Consider the following 19537-nt stretch of genomic DNA (forward strand, 5'->3'; position numbering starts at 1 on the left):
AGGATGAGAATGGATGTTGGATGGTCTCAGCTGAGGTTCAGGGCACAGTCTGAGCTGTGTTTTGCTGCTCTCCGCTGGAGGAGGAGGAAGAGGAGGAGGAGGCTGAGCCCCCGGGGCACAGGGGCGGCTCCAGCCCCGCAGGTGTCACCGGAGCCGGGGAGCGCTGGGAGTCGGCTCGGGGGCTCTCCCAGGGAGGCACCGCAGCAGCTCAGTCCTTCCTCAGCTCAGTCATTCTCAGCTCCTGAGCTCAGCTCAGTCATTCTCAGCTCCTGAGCTCAGCTCAGTCATTCTCAGCTCCTGAGCTCAGCTCAGTCATTCTCAGCTCCTGAGCTCAGCTCAGTCATTCTCAGCTCCTGAGCTCAGCTCAGTCATTCTCAGCTCCTGAGCTCAGCTCATTCCTCAGCTCCTGAGCTCAGCTCAGTCATTCTCAGCTCCTGAGCTCAGCTCAGTCATTCTCAGCTCCTGAGCTCAGCTCAGTGATTCCTCAGCTCCTGAGCTGAGCTCAGTGATTCCTCAGCTCCTGAGCTCAGCTCATTCCTCAGCTCCTGAGCTCAGCTCAGTCATTCTCAGCTCCTGAGCTCACTGTTGGGAACAATTCCTGACACTGAGCAATCCAGGCACTCCTGAGTGACTGAGATGCAGCCACTCTGGTTCTGTCTGTTCTTTTTCAGGAAGTGTGGATAACAATTTGTAATCCCAGTTTGGTTTGTTGGCAGATTCTGAAAATGCCATAATCCACTCTCAGTTCCCAGTAGGAATTGGTGAGCCCAGCTGCCCACCACACTAGGCTGGGGAGCTGCTGGGGCTGAGGCCAGCCCTGCTCCAGGCAGGGAATCCCTCATTTCAAAAGGCATTTTCAATCCCTCATTTCAAAAGGCATTTTATGAGCTCACACTGCATTAACGTCCCAAATGTTTGTACTGTGAGCAATTAATGCAAGGAACAGCTATTAGAGATTTACTTGACAGCAGCTGTCAAAGACTCCTGCATGCAATTAGCTTTAATATTCCTCCAACACCTTTGTGATGCTCCTTACAGCTGATTATTTCTCTCTTGGAAGGTGAGATTGGAGTCAAGTCACATTTGCTGGCTTTTAGTGACACCAACACCCCCTTCCAAGCTTTCAGTTACAACTAAGTTAAATGGGCATTAATTAAGTTTTTTAGCAGCACTTACTTTCTCTCCTTTGCAGCTGGCTTTGGTTTTATACACTGAAATCCTGATTTTTCTCAGCCAAAACCCTCAAACCTCCTGTAAGAGCCCACTGCAGGGCACTGAAATAACAGATGTCCTGTGATGGTGTCTGTGTGTCCTGGTAGAGCTGTACTTTTGGGTATATGGGAAATAAAACATCTCTGAGAACATGTGGAATTGTTTGATTCAACTGTTGAAATTGCAGGGCAGTGAAAATTCAAGCCTGTGTGCTGCTCTCTTTGCCCCCACAGAAGCAGAGGTAATGCTTGTATTCACTTTTTCCTGCTTTTTAACTAAAATGTTTGGGGTTTTTTCTACAGAACCAGCATCTTGTGTTTAATTTCCTAGCACAGTGGGCTGGAACAGCACATCCTGCAGTGTGGGTGTTATTAAAAGTAAAAGAGCCCCTGGGTTCCACTGGGGGGCTGAGGTTAGCTGGGAAAGGATCAGCTCCTTCTGCAGCTGCACATCAGGAATTCTGAGTTTCAGGCAGGTAGCACTAAAAGATTTTACTCAAGTTTCAAATAAACTTCTGTAAATCATAGAAAAATAGAGTCTCTTGGTTACAGGCTGATTTGGTGCCAACACTGGCACAAAAAATACACATCCTTTACTTGGAGAGGTAAAAAGGGAGTGAGTGCATAAAGGTGTGTGGGGCTCAGACAGGCTCTCACCCCTCTGCAGCATCCAGGGGCTTGGCCAGGCTGGTTCCCTCACGGGGCAGCAAATTCCAACACTGTTTGAGTGGAACTGTGCAAGGATTTGTTCCACATTTCCCGAGGAGGAGCTCGGGGTCCTGGCTGGGCCCCTGCTGGGGCAGGGCAGCCCAGTCTGTGCCATGCCAGCCATGCCAGGCTGTCCCTGTCTGAGCCATGCCAGGCTATTCCTGTCTGTGCCATGCCAGGCTGTTCCTGTCTGTGCCATGGAGCCATGCCAGGCTGGCCCAGTCTGTGCCATGGAGCCATGCCAGGCTGGCCCAGTCTGTGCCCTCCCCCTCAGGGACAGCTCCAGGCTGTGCCAGGGTCCCTCAGAGCTGGGCAAAGCCTTTGGAGAGATGCACAAATGGAACCTGGGACCTGAGAGGCCTTTTCTGGTGCTGTGCTGCAGGAGCTGCCCCAAAGCACAGCACTCAGCACCCTCTGGGGCTGCTCTGGCCTGAGGGTTGGTCAGAAAGCACCCCAGCCCTGCAGGGGCTGTCACAACCCTGCATGTCACCTGAGCCATCACCACAGCTGGGACAGGAGGGCTCTGCTGGCACTGGCTGCTGCACCTGCTTCAACGTTTTACAACAAACTTTTGGTCACTTTTCTGATTAAAATCAGCTTAGCAAGGAAGGGCAGACACTGATTAGTACCTTTAAGCCCGGCTTTGTACTAGAGGCAGCTTAGCATCTTAAAAAGCACTGCTCAGGTGAGCAGGGATCTTTTGGAGGTGCTGACTTGCATCCCTCACCTGTCTGCCTTCAGTTCTGGAAGGAACCAGCCCATCTCCTTTGCTGCTGCAGCTGTGGAATTCCCTCACCCAAGGGATGTCCTGCATCCCCTGATGCTGCTGGGGCAGCAGAGGAAAGGAAAGCACAGCCACAACAGGGCACTTCTGGGCTGAGGCTCCCAGCGGGAACAGCCCCAGTCCCAGTCGGTGCTGAGGGGCAATGCAGGGTGAAATCCTCATCCCATCCATGATTCTAAAGGAACTCCTGGTTTGGCTTCTTGGTGTCCTCAGGCTCCTGAACGTCCTCGTGGTCCCAGGCAGCAGAGGTGGGGCTGTGAGGGCTGTCCCCGTTGATGTCCCTCAGGGGGAGGTAGCGATAGTCGCGGTGCTGCCGCCACCGCCCCTGCAGCAGCAGCCCCACGTTCCCCAGGGCACTCAGCACCAGCAGCAGGGCCAGGGCAGAGCTCAGGGAGAGCCACGAGCTCCTGTGGGACACAAATCACAGCACCAACAGCTCCCCTGTGTGCCCCAGTGTGCACAGGATTGCCCTCCCTGCTGTGTGTTCCCAAGCTTGTGGCCTGCTCTCAGGACAGAACCATGGAATTGTTATGGCTGGAAAAACCCTCCAAGATCATCGAGTCCAAACATTGTCCCAGCACTGCCAAGGCCACCACTGACCCATGTCCCCAACTGCCACATCCACATGGCTTCTAAATCCCTCCAGGGATGGGCACTCCACCGCCTCCCCAGGCACCCTGTGCCAGTGCCTGACCACCCTTCTGTGAAGGAATTTCCCCAATACCCAATCTAAACCTCTCCTTGCACAATTCAAGGCTGTTTCCCCCTGTCCTGCCCCTGTTCCCTGGGAGCAGAGCCTGACCCTCCCCTGCTGTCCCCTCCTGTCAGGAGCTGTGCAGAGCCACAGGGTCCCCCCTGAGCCTCCTTTTCTGCAGACTGAACACCCCCCATGCTCTGTGGCAGCCTCTGAGATGCACAGTGAGCACCAAACACTTACTCTGACAGCAAGAACTTGTCTTTGCTCTTTTCCTGGGAAGCCAAACACTGTCCAGCTGGAAAACAAAGAGGGAAGAAAGGTGGGGCAGGGTGTAAAATTCCACTAAAAAAGAGCAAGGTTAAGCAGAGCTGGTGACTGAGCAAACACCATTATGCACTAAAGCTGCTGGTCCAGCTTTTACCCAAGCCCCAGCCCCTGCAGGGATACCTCTGTGTAGGAGCTCCTGCAGCGCCCCGTGGTGGCTGATGTTGCAGCTGCCGGTCTCGGGGTCACAGGGACACGAGTGGTCACACGCACAGCGGCTCCGGCAGCTCGGCCCAAACCAGCCCAGGGGACACTCTGGGGATGGCATCACAAAGGGACTGGTCATTGCCACGGCTCCCCCTGCTCTGGGAGCACCCAGGCTGTGGCTGCAGCTCCCTCAGCTCAGCTGAGCCTGCAGCAGCCTGGGAGCACCATGCTGGAGGTCAAGGCTGCTCCTTGGTGGGCTTCAGAGGGAAGTTTGTGTAGAACTGGGATCACACAATCATGGAATGGTTATTTGAGTTGAAAGGGACTTTAGAGCTCATCTTGCTCCACCTCCTGCCATGAGCAGGGACATCTTCCACTAATCCCAGGTTGCTCTAAGACCTGTCCAAGCTGGCCTTGGATACTTCCAGGGGTGGGGCAGCCACAGCTGCTCTGGGCAACATCTCTGGGACGGGATTAGCTGAGTGTTCCCAGGCTGGAACAGAGCATCACTGACACAATCAGGCAGCCAGGAAGTTCACACCCCTCTGTAATTCAATCATTCACTCAGACACAGGGGACCTGCAGTGGTTACACCAGGCAGAACAGAACACTCAGCTAATGGGTGTGTGAGGGCAGGCACAGGGAGTGTGAGGGTGGAAGGCAGGACAGCCCTGTGGAGCATTCCCCAGGCCCTGACTGCACCACCTGAAGCCTGGGCTTCAGCAGGGCCTCATGCAACACCCTGGAGCAGAGGATGTTTTGTGGTCACTCAGGGGCTCTGGGAAAAGAATGCAGCTCTTTGGGGCTGAGACTAAACAGGAATCCACAGTTCTCTGTTGAGGAAGCAAACTCCTCTTTCCTCTCTGCTCCTTCTGTCACAGACACATTTTATGAAAAATTCTTTCCTTAAGATTTTTTCTCCTGAGAAGCTGAGAGGCCTCAAGAACAAAATATCAACAATGATTATCTGCTGCAGTGGAATACAACAGGTGGATCTGTGGTTGGTCTCATGTGGTTGTTTCTAATTAATGGCCAATCACAGTCAGCTGGCTCAGACTCTCAGTCAGTCACAAGATTTTATTATAATTCCATTCCTTCCTTGGCTTGCTAGCCTTCTGATGAAATCCTTTCTTCTATTCTTTTAGTATAGTTTTAATATAATATATATATCATAAAATAATAAATTACCCTTCTGAAACATGGAGTCAGACCCTCATCTCTTCCCTCATCCTGGGACCCCTGTGAACACCACCACACTCCTTCCTCTCCTTTTCAGCCCATTTGGGTAGGACAGGCAGGCCCAGAAGAGCTGGGAGCCGGCTGGTGATGTTCAGGCCTGAGCTGCCCTGGCAGAACTGCCCCCAGGAGGTGGCTCAGAGGTGACACAGCGCTGTCCCAGCCCCAGAGGTCGCTGTAACCCTTACCGTGCTCACAGCTGGCGCCGTAGAAGCCGGCAGGGCAGGAGCAGGCTCCGTGCACGGGGTCACAGAAGCTGCCGTGCTGGCACCGGCACCGCTGGCTGCAGGACTGCCCGAAGGAGCCGGGAGCACACGCTGCGGGACACAAACAGAGATGTCACCAGGACCCTGGTGGCAGAGGTGAGCAGTGCCAGCACACAGCCACAGCCCATCCTTGGGGAGGGATGCTCCCACAAGCTGAGTGTGTGCCCTGAACAAGGAGCAACGACTCGAGTGTCTCCCACCAAGCCAACTGTAGATGCCCCAGCTGCATTGAACTCACACTGCCAGAAAAGAGCAGCCCAGCCCACAGGGAGACTCTCCCTTCCCTGCTCCCCCCTGGGGCAGGCAGCTGCTGGAAAGTGGCTCCCACTGCCCCTCCCTGGCTGTGCAGAGGCAGAGGAGCAGCAGTCAGGGTTTACCTTCAGTGCAGTTGCTGCCAGTCCAGCCGGCGTCACAGAGGCATCCAGCTACGCAAACACAGAACAGGCATTACTGACAACAACAACACACAGGCAGGCAGCAAGGACCTGAAATTAGGAGCCTCTGCCTCTGGAGGTGCCCTCAAGAGGAGGAACCCTGCGCTCACACAAAGGGTGGGTTCATACCCCCATCTCCAGCTGCAAATGCAGCAGAATCCCTGATGGCATTCCCTGGGACCAGCTCTGGGGCAGCACTGGCAACACCTGCACCCAGCAAGCTCTCATTCATTTGAATGAGAGTGGAGTCAGGAGGACAGGAACAGGGTGACAGGGCTGGGCACAGAGGGGCAGAAGCTGGGGACACACATTCCAGCAATCCCTAGGCTCAGATTCATGGAAGAGTAGCAACTGCACACTTGTAAAAATTATAAAGTAGGAGAGGCAGGTGAAGAAGGAACAGTAAGGGTAGGGGAGAGAAGCAGCTGCTGTCACACAGCATAATATATAGCTCTGCCCATCAGCAGCCTCACAAAAACCCAGAGCACAACCCTGAAGCACAAAAGGAAACTGAGGCACAGAGCTGGCTCCTAAAGGCAACGTGTTCTGACCACCTGCGCCTCGGATGCTCCGGAGAGGGGAAGCAGCCCCACACACCCACCCAGCTGCTGCCTGGCACTCCACATTCCCCCGGGACGTTCCCAGGGCTGCACGGCCAGGTCCTGCCCCCCCGGCCCCCCGGTGCCAGCGGCACGGGCGCTCACCGGCGCTGCAGACGCCGCGCAGGCTGCAGTTGGCAGGGCCGCAGTCCAAGGTGTCGCAGGCGGGTCCCGCCCAGAAGGGGCTGTCGCAGCGGCACCGCCCGGCCTCGCACAGCCCGTGGCCGCTGCAGTCGGGCGGGTCACAGCCCGGCTCGTGCACGCACACCACGGTGGAGATGCTCCGGGGACAGCGCCACATGCTGTCAAAGGAGCTGGGGACAGCAGAGGGGACAGCCTGAGCTCACCCCGCGCTGCCCAGCACAACCAACAGCCCTTACATAACCCAGAGATTTCCTCCTGAGCCACGCTGCCAAACATGAACAGTAATACTGGGGAAATACAAACACCAAGCTGCATTGGAGTCAATGTTTTAGGTGAGTTCTATCCCATCTGACAGGTATCATTTCAAACATGGAATTACAGAAGAAACAGTCCCAGATTCCCTCATTTTGGCACACATTTTCTTCAATGTTATTTGCTTTGAGATACATTATATCACCGTAGTTATGGCAACTGAATGTTAAATCCCTTCATATTTATAGTCAGAACCGACTAAAAAGTTGAATTTAAAACAAAATATTCTTTAGATTCCCTCCAATGAGGAAGGACAGAGTCTCCCAGTCAGTGTTTCTCTTCCATAATAATAAGCTGCTGACAGATCTCTGCTAATTCCCCTGGATGTGCAGCTCTGAATCTCCCAGACTAAGAGCTGCTGCCTTATCCCATTCCCACATCAGCCACTCAGTCACAGCCACAGCTCTGCTGCCTGTCTGCAACCAGCTCAGCTTTAATCCTGGATGACTAAGTGGAAAAAACATGGAGTCACTCAATCTCTTTAAATCCTAGAGCTGCTCTCTCCTGCCTTTGCTGTGCCCTCTCAGGCTGTGGGCTGGGCTCTGCAGGCTGGCAGGAGCTGCCGGGCCTGGGCAGAGGCAGCAGCACCTACCAGTGCTCAGAGGGGTAGTTGGCCAGGGTCCCGTTCAGGACCAGCGTGGCAGAGCCTCCCCCATCCAGGTTGATGGCATTGATGACTCCCTGCTGCTTCAGGAATTCTGCCATTTCCCACAGGCTGACCCTGCAAAGCAGAGCTTGGTTGGTGATTTGCCTTCAGTGAAGCTGTTAGACCAGGAGCCTGCTGCTCTCTGTGGGGGAAGGGGAAGCTCTCCCATCCCAGACCGCTTTTGGCGGTTCTTTGGTCACTCTGAATGAGGTGAACTCCCCAGCAGCCAGAGGCAAGTGCAGGGCAGAAGACCTGCATGGAGACAATATGTGGATGTATAAATAAGGGGAGTCTGGTCAACTTCAGGGCTCTGCCAGTGCAAGAGAAGACAGTTTTTAGTGACATGGGCCATATTCGATGAAAGGCAGCTAAGGGGTAAGTGCAGTAGCTGAGCCTTTTCTGTGAACCTTTTCTGGCTCCCTGAGCTCTGCAAGGCTCAGCTTTAAAACATGTCCCTGACAGCTGCAGAGCCCTCCAGCCCAGGAACTGAGGAATTCCCCAGCCCTTACCCTCTGGACTCTGTCTGTCCTTCCACATGGACCAGGACCAGGCGGCCCTGGCGGTCGTGTCCCACGGCAGTCCTGGCTGAGATCACATTGATGAACCTGTCAAAGGTTCCTGCAGCACAGGGAACAATTCACACTCAGCTGGGGCACACAACAGGCTGCTGAGACACATCTGGCTGCAAAGAGCTCCCAGCAAGGGCCTCATCTGAACTGAGACACAGGGAGAGCACAGCCCAACCTCCTCTCGTTCATCCAAGCCCTACAAAACTGCTCTTGATTAAGCTTTTGTCTGGCAAAGGGACAAAGCAGGGGATTCACAATCCCTTGGCATCAAACTCCTGTAAGAGGCACCTGCTTTGAGTTTCTGGTTGGACAGGATGAGAAATGTTCCCTGTGAGGGTGGGCAGGCCCTGGCACAGGGTGCCCAGAGCAGCTGTGGCTGCCCCTGGAAGTGTCCAAGGCCAGGCTGGACAGGGCTTGGAGCAGCCTGAGACAATGGAAGGTCCCTGCCCACAGCAGGGGTGTGGAGTAAGATGGCCTTTAAGGTCCTTCCAACCCAAACTATTTCATGATTCTATGAAAGTTTGACCTCTTTGTGGCATTCACATTTTCTGAAAAATGTCTTTGCCCAGGATTTTTCTCCTGGGAAGCTGAAGAGCCTCAGAGAAAAGGGGAACAATAATTATCTCATTTGATTCTCCTGTGTTTTGCTCATCTAGAATGAGTTTGGAGATTGTTTACCCACAGGTGATTGTTCCATTGGATTCTGGTGTGAGTTGTTTTCACTCTTTGGCCAATCAGGGCCAAGCTGTGTCGGGACTCTGGAGAGAGTCATGAGTTTTCATTATTATCTTTTTAGCATTCAGTAAGTATCCTTTCTATATTCTTTAGTGTAGTGTAGTGTAGTGTAATGTAATGCAATGTAAAATAAATTAGCCTTCTGAGAACTTGGATTCAGATTCATCATTCCTCCCTTCATCTGGAACAACCCAAACACAATTCCTGTTAAGTGCCCTTGTCCCCAGAGTGCCAGGGACAGCCAGCCCCAGCTGCAGGCAGGCCCACAGCAGTTACCTGTGCTCTGGGTGTCCCCACACTCGGCTGCCCGGCTCTGGTTGATGTACAGCTCTCCATCCCTCAGCAGCCACACCACGCCGCTCACCAGCTGCACAAAGGGGTTGGACTGGTCCAGCACATCCTCCTCAGACAGGTAGCTGGGAACAGAGGGCACCAGGGTCACCCACAGGCACTACACACCACCTTAAAGCCTCTCCTGCTGCCAGCAGGCTCCTGAACTAGGGAGAGGGCAGGAAAAGGCAGAATGAAGGACAGCTACATCCAAATCCAGGGGCCAAGCAGTGTGAAACAGCACTTGAGCAGCCAGAGCAGCCCCTGCTCTCTGCACAAAGCCACAGCTAACCATGGTCCCAGGTCACTGTGCCTCACACAATGGCAGCAATGGGGCCAGGGGATCTGAGCCAGGGTAATGAACAGAAAGCATCTGGCAGAACACAAGGACAGAGCTGTGGAGAGTCTCAGTTCAGTCAAAGAGAATTCTCCCAGGCTTCAGGCCTGGGAAACTTAGAGAGGAAGAATGAAAACAATTATGATCTCTCTTTCTGTTCATGTTGTTTATAAATATGTACCTTCAGAGTGTGCTATTCATAGTTCACCCATAGTGTGAAAGGTTTTTACTTTGAGACCAATTGGGTTACACCTTAGTGATCCTGGTTATAAAAGGACACCACCTCTTAATGAAATCTCTCTTTTTCACCTTCTGAACCACGGAGTCATTTCATCCATCCCTGACTCAACAGTGTCACAGAGCCACTGCCAAATACTCAGGGACCTGTGGAAGCAGCTGTAACATCTTGCTGCCTGTCAGCTTCTATTCTCCAAAACTGTGACACCCAACAGCTTTGGAGAGCATGTGGAGCTGCAGCATCCAGCCTGCCTGCAGCTGCACTGGGTGGCACCTGCTCCTTCCATCTGGGCAGGAGCTTCCCCTGCTCCTGCAGACAGCAAAAGGACAGTTCGGGTGCCACCTCCATGCCCAGGTGTTGTGTGTCACCACAGGGATATTGGGGATACAGGGGAACACCTGCCTCAGGGGAGCCTGGGCTGGGGGATGTCTGCAGCTGAGGGGTGGACAGCTGTGCTCTGCTTTTTGGGTTTAAAGGTGACTTTCTGATGTCTTGTGGGAGCTGGATGCTCAGCTTTTGTTTGGTATCCATGACTGTAGGCAAACAAAGCTTTGTGTAATTGCAAACACCTGAATGGAAAACATGCCAAACCAATCCCCTTTTCCCATGGGAAAGGAACAAGAAGACAACATGAACGTGGCTGAAAGCAGATCAAACTACAAAACAGTTTGGGCAGGGAGTGACAGCTTTCAGAGCCTGGAGTCACCCACTGCCAGCCCAGGGAGCAGCAGCAGCTGTGCAGGGTGGGGTGACTGCCCTGGGCTGTCCTGATGGCCTGATGCAGGCTGAGAGTGAAGGTGTCAACGACTTCCCCCACTGTCCCGACAGCCACAATCACACCCAAACTATCTTTCTGATCATGGTTTGGAAGGCACAAAGCCACCAAAGACCACGACAGCTCCATTTAACAGGGACATCCTGCCAGAGCTGGGGAGCAGCAGGGCAGAGCTGAGCTTAGGGACTCAACAGGGACCCTGAAATTGCTGTTGAATTGAAGGACGTGTCACTGACCCACCCAGCCCCTCTCTCACACAAATCAAGGCCGTGGTGCTCAGGCCTGCCAGAATGGCTGTGGGATAAAGCCCTGGCTTGGCACACTCAGTGCAGGGATCCTTCCTGAGGTCTGGGACTGAGCTACCAGAAGGGTGGAGATGCAAACTCCAGGCTGCTGCTGCATCTTCTGAGACCAGCAGAAGGGTCCTGGGAGCACTTCTGGGCCTTTCAGGACCCTCCTGCTGCTGGGGAAGGGCAGCTCCTGGAGGCCTTGCACTCCAGAGAGCACTACAGTCTCTCAGTCAAATATTCCTCATCAGAGGGTGATTAGAACTTCTGTCTCCATCTTGGGGAGGGTCACATGCCCAAGTGGGCAAGAAGGCCAGTGACACCTGGCCTGGACCAGCCACAGTGTGGGCAGCAGGGCCAGGGCAGTGACCATTCCCTGTGCTGGCACTGCTGGGACATCTCCAGTGCTGGGCCCCTCATGACAAGACAGACATGGAGGGGCTGGAGCATGTCCAGGGAAGGGAACAGAGCTGGGAAGGGGCTGGAGCACCAGGAGGGGCTGAGGGAGCTGGGAAGGGGCTCAGTCTGGAGAAAAGGAGGCTCAGGGGGGACCTTGTGGCTCTGCACAGCTCCTGACAGGAGGGGACAGCCAGGGGGGTTGGGCTCTGCTCCCAGGGAACGGGGACAGGAGGAGAGGGAACGGCCTCAAGCTGTGCCAGGGGAGGGTCAGGTTGAACATGGGGAAAATTCCGTCGTGGAAAGGGTGGTCAGGCACTGGCACAGCTGCCCACGGCCTTAAAGAGTTCCAAAGAATAACCACCCTTAAAGTGTTCCAAAAAAGTGTTAATATGGTCAATCACACGTTTGCCCAGAAAGGATGTGGAGTCTCCATCCTTGGAGATGTTCAAAATCCAACAGACATGGCCCTGAGCAGCCCACTCCATCCCACCTGTGCTAAGCAGGGTGCTGGATGAGGCAGCTCCTGAGCTCCCTTCAAACCCAGCCTTTCTGTACTGCAGCCAGAGCACACACATTGCACTCTGTGCCTCCTCTGTGGAAAACACAGAGCCCCCCCTCCTTCTACCCCACCCAGTGTCCCCACTGCAAGCTGGGAGAGGAGATACTGGAGCCCAAGCAGCTGGAGGTCAGCACTTACTGAGCTTCTCTTCATCCTAGGACATGAGCCAAGGGCCACCACCAGGTGCAGCTAGAACATCCCTATCTTCAGCATTCCAAGTGAGCTTCTGCTCTAACTGGGGAGGCCAAGGAGGCAGTGCTAGGATGAGCTTCCTGCCCAGCGATGCCTGAAACTCTTCAGGCTAGAGAGCACTCTCCAAACACCCCCCAGCTCTTACCCGAACACCATGGTGCCATCTTTGCGGATGCCAAACTGAGCGTTTTGCAGGCCTCCCGAGTCTCTCACCAGCCTCCCATCGCTCACAACATTCCCGAGGCACTCTCCAGTTTCCATGTTGAAGTACCCGCCGTTCTGGGCCACCAGACACTTCCTGAGCTTCGCAGTCTCCTCCACGGTGGCTCTGCGCTGAGCCCGGCAGCCGCCGGCCCCGCCCGGCTCCAGCACCGAGAAGGTGCTCAGGGGGTTCCTCACGAACGTGAAGTGCCCGTAGATCGCCTTGCGCTCGCTGCCCTCCGGGTGGATGTAAGAGACAAACGTCCTGGTGACGGCCACCGGCCCGCCCGTGCTGTTGTCGCCGGGCCACGCTTCGTGGGTGAGGTTTCCGTACTTGACGGGCTGGCAGTCCCTGACGTGCCGGTGGCCGTGCCGGGGGCCGTGCTGCCCGGGCGGGTACGGCTGCAGCGGGGGCTCGCCGGGGCCGCTCCTGCAACGACAACACCCGGTTGTCCCAAGGCCGCACAGGCGGGGTGGTGAGAGCGGCGCAGCTGGGGGTGGGCACGGCCTCGCTGGCACCCAGGCCCGCTTCTCCCGCGTCCCCGGTGAGACCCGCCGCGCTTCGAGGGCGGCCGTCCCGCCTGGCACCCGCTCCATCGGCCCGACACAGGGCACCGGGAGCCCCCGGACAGACGGTGCCCAGACACTCACCCGGCGCCGCGGGCCACCTGCAGCGAGCCGAGCACCGCCAAGGCGGCCATCAGGACCGTCCCGACCCCTGCTCGCCCCGATCCCCGTCCTGGGGCCGGGCCTGCCCCGACCCCCGCCCGGCCGGGATCGCCACCCGCGGCCCCCGCCGTCCCACACGCCGCCATCTTGGCGGGCGCTCGGAGTGCGGGCGGCGGCACTGCCACCTAGCGGCTGCCGGGGGGGGCGGGCGTCGGAGCGGGGCCGGGAACCGGGAACCGGGACAGCTCCCACAGGGCGGGAACCGGGACAGGGACAGCTCCCACAGGGCGGGAACCGGGACAGCTCCCACAGAGACACGGGCGGGAACCGGGACAGCTCCTGCAGAGACACGGGCCGGGGCTGGGACAGCTCCCACGGGGAAACGGGACAGCTCCCACAGAGACATGGGCCGGGGCTGGGACAGCACCCACGGGGGGGAACCGGGACGGCTCCCACTGGGACACGGGTCGGGGTCGGGGACAGGTCCCACAGGGACACGGGCCGGGAACTGGGACAGCTCCCACCGGGAACCGGGACAGCTTCCAGAGGGACACGGATCGGGATCGGGGACAGCTCCCACAGAGACACGGACAGGGAACCGGGACAGCTCCCACAGGGACACGGGCGGGAACTGGGACAGCTCCCACAGAGACACGGGCGGGAACCGGGACAGCTCCCACACGGACACGGGCCGGGAGCCCGGGCTCTGAGTGTCCGTCTCTCTCTCCACGGCACCTCTGACCCTCAGGGACGGCACAGGACCCACCGCCCTTACAGCCAGTGCAGATCATCCCCCCGCTCGGAGGATCGAGACTCTGTTTTCCAGAAGGGAAAAATTGCTACACCGAGGGAATGATGGTACATTGATTGTACATTGACTGTACCTGGGTTATCCTGAATCTAACTTCAGTGAATCTAACTTACAGAATCATGGAATGTTTTGTGTTAGAAGGGACCTTAAAGCCCAGCCCATCCCACCCCCTGCCATGGCAGGGACACCTCCCACTATCCTAGGTGGCTCCAAGCCCCGTCCAGCCTGGCCTTGGGCACTGCCAGGGATCCAGGGGCAGCCACAGCTGCTCTGGGCACCCTCACAGGGAACAATTCCTAATTCCCAATATCCCATCCAGCCCTGCCCTCTGGCAGTGCAAAGCCATTCCTCTTGTCCTATCACCACATTTTTATCAGTGTTTATACTGCTGGAGTGGAATTTAATGGGGTGATAGTGACACTCAGCCTGCTCAGAGAGAGGGCAGGCAGCAGCTTGGTTTACTCAGTCAGTAGTGATTATATCCATGTTTCCCCATAGCAGCAAAACTCTTTAGTAAGGCATTCAAGGACTGAGGTATTCAAGAAGACAAATTCCTGCACTCTCAGCCTGTGGTTCACTTGCAGCAGTGGCTTTGCCCACCTAAACATGCAGCAGGTTCTCCACAGGCCACATTCCCTTCTGGGGGTAATGGGGGGTCTTGGACACACAGCATTCCCCTTGTCTTATCCCATTGTCAAAGTCCCTCCCCAGCTCTCTTCAGGCCTTGATTCCATCAATGAGGTGGTACAAGGACAGGAACTGTGGTATTTGCTGGGTCTCCAAAACAAAGGAGGAATTGAGAATCTGACTCCATGTTCTTAAATGGCTATTATATTATATTATATTATATTATATTATATTATATTATATTATATTATATTATATTATATTATGCTGTACTAAAACCTATACTAAAGAATGAAGGATACAAATAGAAGGCTTAACAAGAATGATAATAAAAATCTCGTGACTTTCCAGAGCCTCAACACAGCTGGACATGATAAACTTAAAACAATTAACATGAAACCAATCAAGCAATGACCAGTTGGTAAACAATCTCCACACCACATTCCGAAGCAGCAAACACAGGAGAAGCAATCAGATAATTATTGTTTTCATTCCTCTCTGAGGCTTCAGAGAGGAAGCCTTCTCTCAGCTTCCCAGGAGAAGAAATCCTGGCCAAGGGATTTTTCCAGAGGAGATGACAGTGACAAGGAGCCAGCCCTGTGCCCTGGGGCTGTGGGGCCACAAGCCCAAGGCTGTACTGCAGGAGCAGAGCCCAGTGCTTCCATAGCCAGGGGGTTATGCCTCAGCTTTCCCAGGATTAGCACACCTGGTACAGGTAAATAAATGTGCTGCTCTCTCAGGTGTCTTGCAGGTGGGAAAATGGAGTTTTATGTCACAAATTAACCAGAAAACTCCCTCAGGACAAGACAGTGCATTCAAAGATCTTAGCTAGTGGGTTATTATTCAGTTTTATTCAGCCATGGAGAACTGCAGGTGTCCTGCTTGTGTTTGCAGCTGGAAACAAGCTGTCCAGTGGAACTCCAGGGTGGCCTAAAGGTGGTTTTCATGGTCTAAACTCAGCTCTACATAAAGCATGAGTAGAGCTGCAAGTTTGTGCTTGGTCTTTTGCTCAAACCTTTTCACAGAGACCTTCATGGACTAAGAGTTCCACTGGGAGGCTTCCACCCAGTTCCCAAACTCACCCAGGCTTTTCCATGGCTTACAAGAGAGCCTGGAATCACAACATGCAGTGTGGAATCCATGGGCCAAAAACCACCTTGGGAAATCCCAGGGGAACAGAAACCTCTTCCAAATTGGAATGAAAAACAAAGCAGTACTTCAAAAAGGAATAGTGTCTCCTTCCCACATAGTGAATTGATTTTCAGTTTACTTTCCTCTCTAAAGCAGCTCCTTCCACCTGATTAGTATTAAGTATAATTGGAGTTCAAGGGACTTGTTTTTCCAGAATTGCTCAGAGGAAAGGGTGGCAATGCCAGAATTCCAGTGTTTGTTTTGCAGTGACACATGATTTCCCCACTAATTGAGATAAGCACCTGCTGTTAAAGATAACCAGTCTCCATTCCAGGTTGTGTCACAACCACATTCATGTCCCCAAAATGCAGGGTCTAAAGTACATGTGTGTGCAAGGGCTGGGAAAACACCTTGTGACCACATTGAGCTTTGGTATGAAGACACAACCCCAGCCCCAACTGAAATCTAAGTCAGGCTTTAAATATCTCTGTTTACTCCACTCAGTGGAGGTCAGCCAGTGGGTGTTTTTCTCTGTTATCAGAGTGAATATCATGAGAGGAATGTGCCTGCTGATGTCTAGAGCTAATGCTAATTCCAATTATATATTGGAATATAGGGCAGATATTCTTCTGTCTTGAGCCTGAAATTCAATCCAGCTCTGAAAATATGGCCATGACCACAATTAGGAATTGTTTTATTCTTTTCCTGCAATTTGAAAATCTTGTGTTGTGAAAAAAACTTGTCTAATAATTGCTAACTTGAATTATCCTATGGCTGATAACCACACTGGCTTTGCTTTTCCTGATTATCTCCCTTCTTCCTGTTCTAAGCTCTGGGAGGAATAAAAAATGTAATTCTATAACCTAAACCTGTACCTGTCTGAAAAGTTGTCTAAGCCAATACAAACCATTCAGGGGAAACTATCCTTGGGAAGTTATGTAAAAATTTCCTAGGTCACTTCTTTTACCTTCACTCCTTCCTTAGGGATTTTTTGGGTGAGGGGAAAATGAATAATGCAGATGAAAAGCAGCTGGTGAGGTTAAAAGGCAGCAACTGCAAGAAGGGTGCAGAGTTTGAAGTGTTTGAGGAAAAAGGAGCATTAAAAGTGTCTTTTCATGCAGTGGGTTGGAACAAGATAGTCTTTAAGGTCTTTACAATCCAAACTCTTCATTGATTCTGTGACCCTGTGCCATTTTTCCTTTTGACAGGAAGTTTGGAAGGCTTGGTGAAAAGTTTATGGGAAACAGCTGAGATGAGATGAGGTAAAGCAGGTGCAGGTACTAAACAATAACATTAATTTACTATTTTAGAGCACGGGGAGGGTTAGAGGAACATTAGGGCCAGTCCTCCCTTCAAACATCTGAGGTTTTCCATCTCCAAGGCAAAGCCCAGGGGTGTCCCAGCAGCACCAGCCCAGGCTGTGGCTCAGGGCTGGGACACCTGCAGGGGCATTTCAGGCCACCTGGAATGGCTTCCAAACTGAGCCTATTCTGCAGCCAGCTCCTTTCATCTCCACTGTGGCAGGGGTTGTGCTTTAAAAGTGGAGCAAAAAGAGAAAAAAACACGAGAAGCAAATCACTTTGCTGTTAAAAATGGCTATAATTTATCCTTCATGGGGTAGTACAGTGCCAGTGCTTGCAGCCCTTTGGAGTCATGGTGAGTTTGTGAGGATTGTGCCCCACAGTGCAGGTGTGATTGCTGCAAATACTTGTTACTGGAACATTCAATGTTATTTTTTTCAGTGCAAATAAATAAATAAAAATAAAAAGGTGGGTTTTAAAAGGTTCCAACTACATATATCATGTGGCTATAAGAGTAACCACAGTAACAGTAGGCTGTCATGAGATTTGCTTGAGACATTTGAAGTGGAGACTTCTGGGATGAGAGAAGTTCCATTTGTGAGAGGGATTTTGGCTGCTCTGTCTCTGTTTATTGCACTCACAGCAGTCCATCAAGGGCAGGAGGACCGGGCATGGAGCTTAAACACACTATTTGTAGGGTAAGTGCAAACAGCATTTCCAAACTTTCTGAAATGGTCAGGAAGAAGAGACAGGAAAAGGCTTTTGTAAAAGAGAACTGCTGTTCAATACATATGAAAAATTCTCTGGGCAGAGATCAGTAGTCTCTGAAAATGCATTTCTCTAAAGTGCATCCCTGTTCTCAGAGCCTCAGCCAGAAGTGATGACTGCACCTTATTTATCTTTCTCCAGATAAGTACTCTGAAGATGATACAGGTCAAAAGGACTTTTATTGCAACTCTACCTTCATAAACTAAAAGTCACTGCATCCCTAAAGCTGAAACACTTGTAATTTTAAGCACTTTGATAACCTGCCAGAAAATACAGCTGTATGGAGTTGGGGTGTTATAGCCTGATAGCCTGCAAGGATCCATCAGTCCTCATTCCATTGCAGCCAGGATATTTGCACTTTACTCAAGGAAGTAAACAGAAAAACAATTTGCATTTTGCATTAAAATGGTACAAGCAAGGAGCTGTCAGGTGAGATAGGAGGGACTGAAAGAAGGGATTCCCACAAGATCAGACCTCCTGCGGGTTGGAATGGATGTGTGTAACAGCAGGAGGGGATGTGGGGCTTTTCTTGAGGAAACCTTGGCTCCCCAGGGAATGGGCACAGCCCCGGGGCTGCCAGAGCTCCAGGAGAGCTTGGACAGTGCTGCCAGGGATGCCCAGGGTGGGATTGTTGGGGTGTCTGTGCAGGGACAGCAGCTGGGCTGGATGATCCCTGAGGGTTCCTTCCCACCCAGAAGATTCTGTGATTCCATGTTTTGTCAGTAGAAAAATATGCATTCCAAGCAGAATCTTTGAACAAACGTTCCAGGCTTTATTTTGTTGTGAAACCAGTCTGCCCACACTTATAATTAGTTACATGTTTTAAAAGGAAACAATGGTTTCATTGTTACTGCCTGCTTGCTGTTAGGCAATATGGAGACTTACACTGGAAATGCAACATTTGACATCTGCCTTTGTCAAAGGGAGAAAGAAACACTGGAACAGCAGGATGCCATTCAGATGGGGGGGCCAAAAGGTCTGCAGAGAGAATTGTGGAATTGTGACATTTCCTGGCTGGGAGGAGTCTCATAGGGATCATCCAGCTGCTGTCCCTGCACAGACACCCCAACAACCCCACCCTGGGCATCCCTGGCAGCGCTGTCCAAGCTCTCCTGGAGCTCTGGCAGCCCCGGGGCTGTGCCCATTCCCTGGGGAGCCTGGGCAGTGCCAGCACCCTCTGGTCTCCCTGATAGCCAACCTAAACCTGCCCTGGCACAGCTCCAGCCAGTCCTGTCTCTGGTCACCAACATCTTTAATTTGTGTCTTTATCCCTGTTTGTAGTGAAGAAATACCATTTGCTCTCTGCATTGTGCGACAACCCTATTGGATTCTTGGCCCGTCACCATCATATTTTCTGGAAAAATCCCCTTGCCCAGGATTCTTCTCCTGGGAAGCTGAAAAGCCTCAGGGAAAAAGGAAAAAAATATGATCTCATTTTCTTCTCCTGTATTTTGCTGCTTTGGAATGTGTGTTGGACATCGTTTACCAACTGGTTATTGTTTCATTGGTTTCATGTGAATTGTTTTTACTTAATTGTTTTTACTTTACCTTCATGTGAATGTTTTTACTTAATAATCACTGTCCAGCTGTGTTGGGGCTCTGGAAAGAGTCATGAGTTTTTCATTATTGTCATTTAGCCTTTGGTCTGTATCCTTTCTCTATTCTTTAGTATAGCATTCTTTAATATAATATAGATCATAAAATAATAAATTCGCCTTCTAAGAACATGGAGTAAGATTCATAATTTCTTCCCTTTGATGGGGGCTTCAGAAAATACCACACTTGGCCAGTACAACTGAACTTATTTTTAAACACTTGTACAACTTAATGATTTCTTCAACGTGTTGTTCAGTCACTTCCATGGTGCCAAGGTAAAGTAGCAAATACTTCTGTCATCAGGCTTCTGTTTGTTCTGTATTTCCATCAGAAAACAGGGATCAGCAGGATGAAAACAGATGGAAATTGTTTATTAGGTACACATATGAGAAATCAGTGGGATGCAGATGTTGAAGGGATTTAGTACCTAGTAGGATCAGGGATTGAGACAACAAAGTCTCAGGGGATAGCACAGAAACACATAGAGTGTTAACTCAGATCCAG

General features: G+C 52.4%; 1 protein-coding gene across 2 annotated transcripts; it reads right to left on the reverse strand.

Moving 5' to 3' along the window:
- Positions 1-1688: 1688 nt before the first annotated feature.
- Positions 1689-12939, reverse strand: NAGPA (N-acetylglucosamine-1-phosphodiester alpha-N-acetylglucosaminidase). 2 transcript variants are annotated; one of them, XM_059484731.1, is made up of 11 exons: positions 12782-12939; positions 12075-12560; positions 9089-9228; positions 8018-8126; positions 7455-7583; positions 6512-6720; positions 5751-5798; positions 5296-5424; positions 3848-3979; positions 3641-3695; positions 1689-3110 (listed from the first exon to the last, which is right to left on the reverse strand). In XM_059484731.1, exons 1-11 carry the CDS (start codon positions 12829-12831, stop codon positions 2879-2881), a joined length of 1719 nt encoding a protein of 572 aa, XP_059340714.1. In that variant the 5' UTR covers positions 12832-12939; the 3' UTR covers positions 1689-2878. The 2 variants fall into 2 exon arrangements, with proteins under 2 accessions (XP_059340714.1, XP_059340715.1); XM_059484732.1 differs by lacking the exon at positions 5751-5798.
- Between the last annotated feature and the right edge of the window lie 6598 nt (positions 12940-19537).

The sequence above is a fragment of the Ammospiza nelsoni genome, chromosome 17 (genome assembly GCF_027579445.1).
Source record: "Ammospiza nelsoni isolate bAmmNel1 chromosome 17, bAmmNel1.pri, whole genome shotgun sequence".
Lineage (NCBI taxonomy): Eukaryota > Metazoa > Chordata > Aves > Passeriformes > Passerellidae > Ammospiza > Ammospiza nelsoni.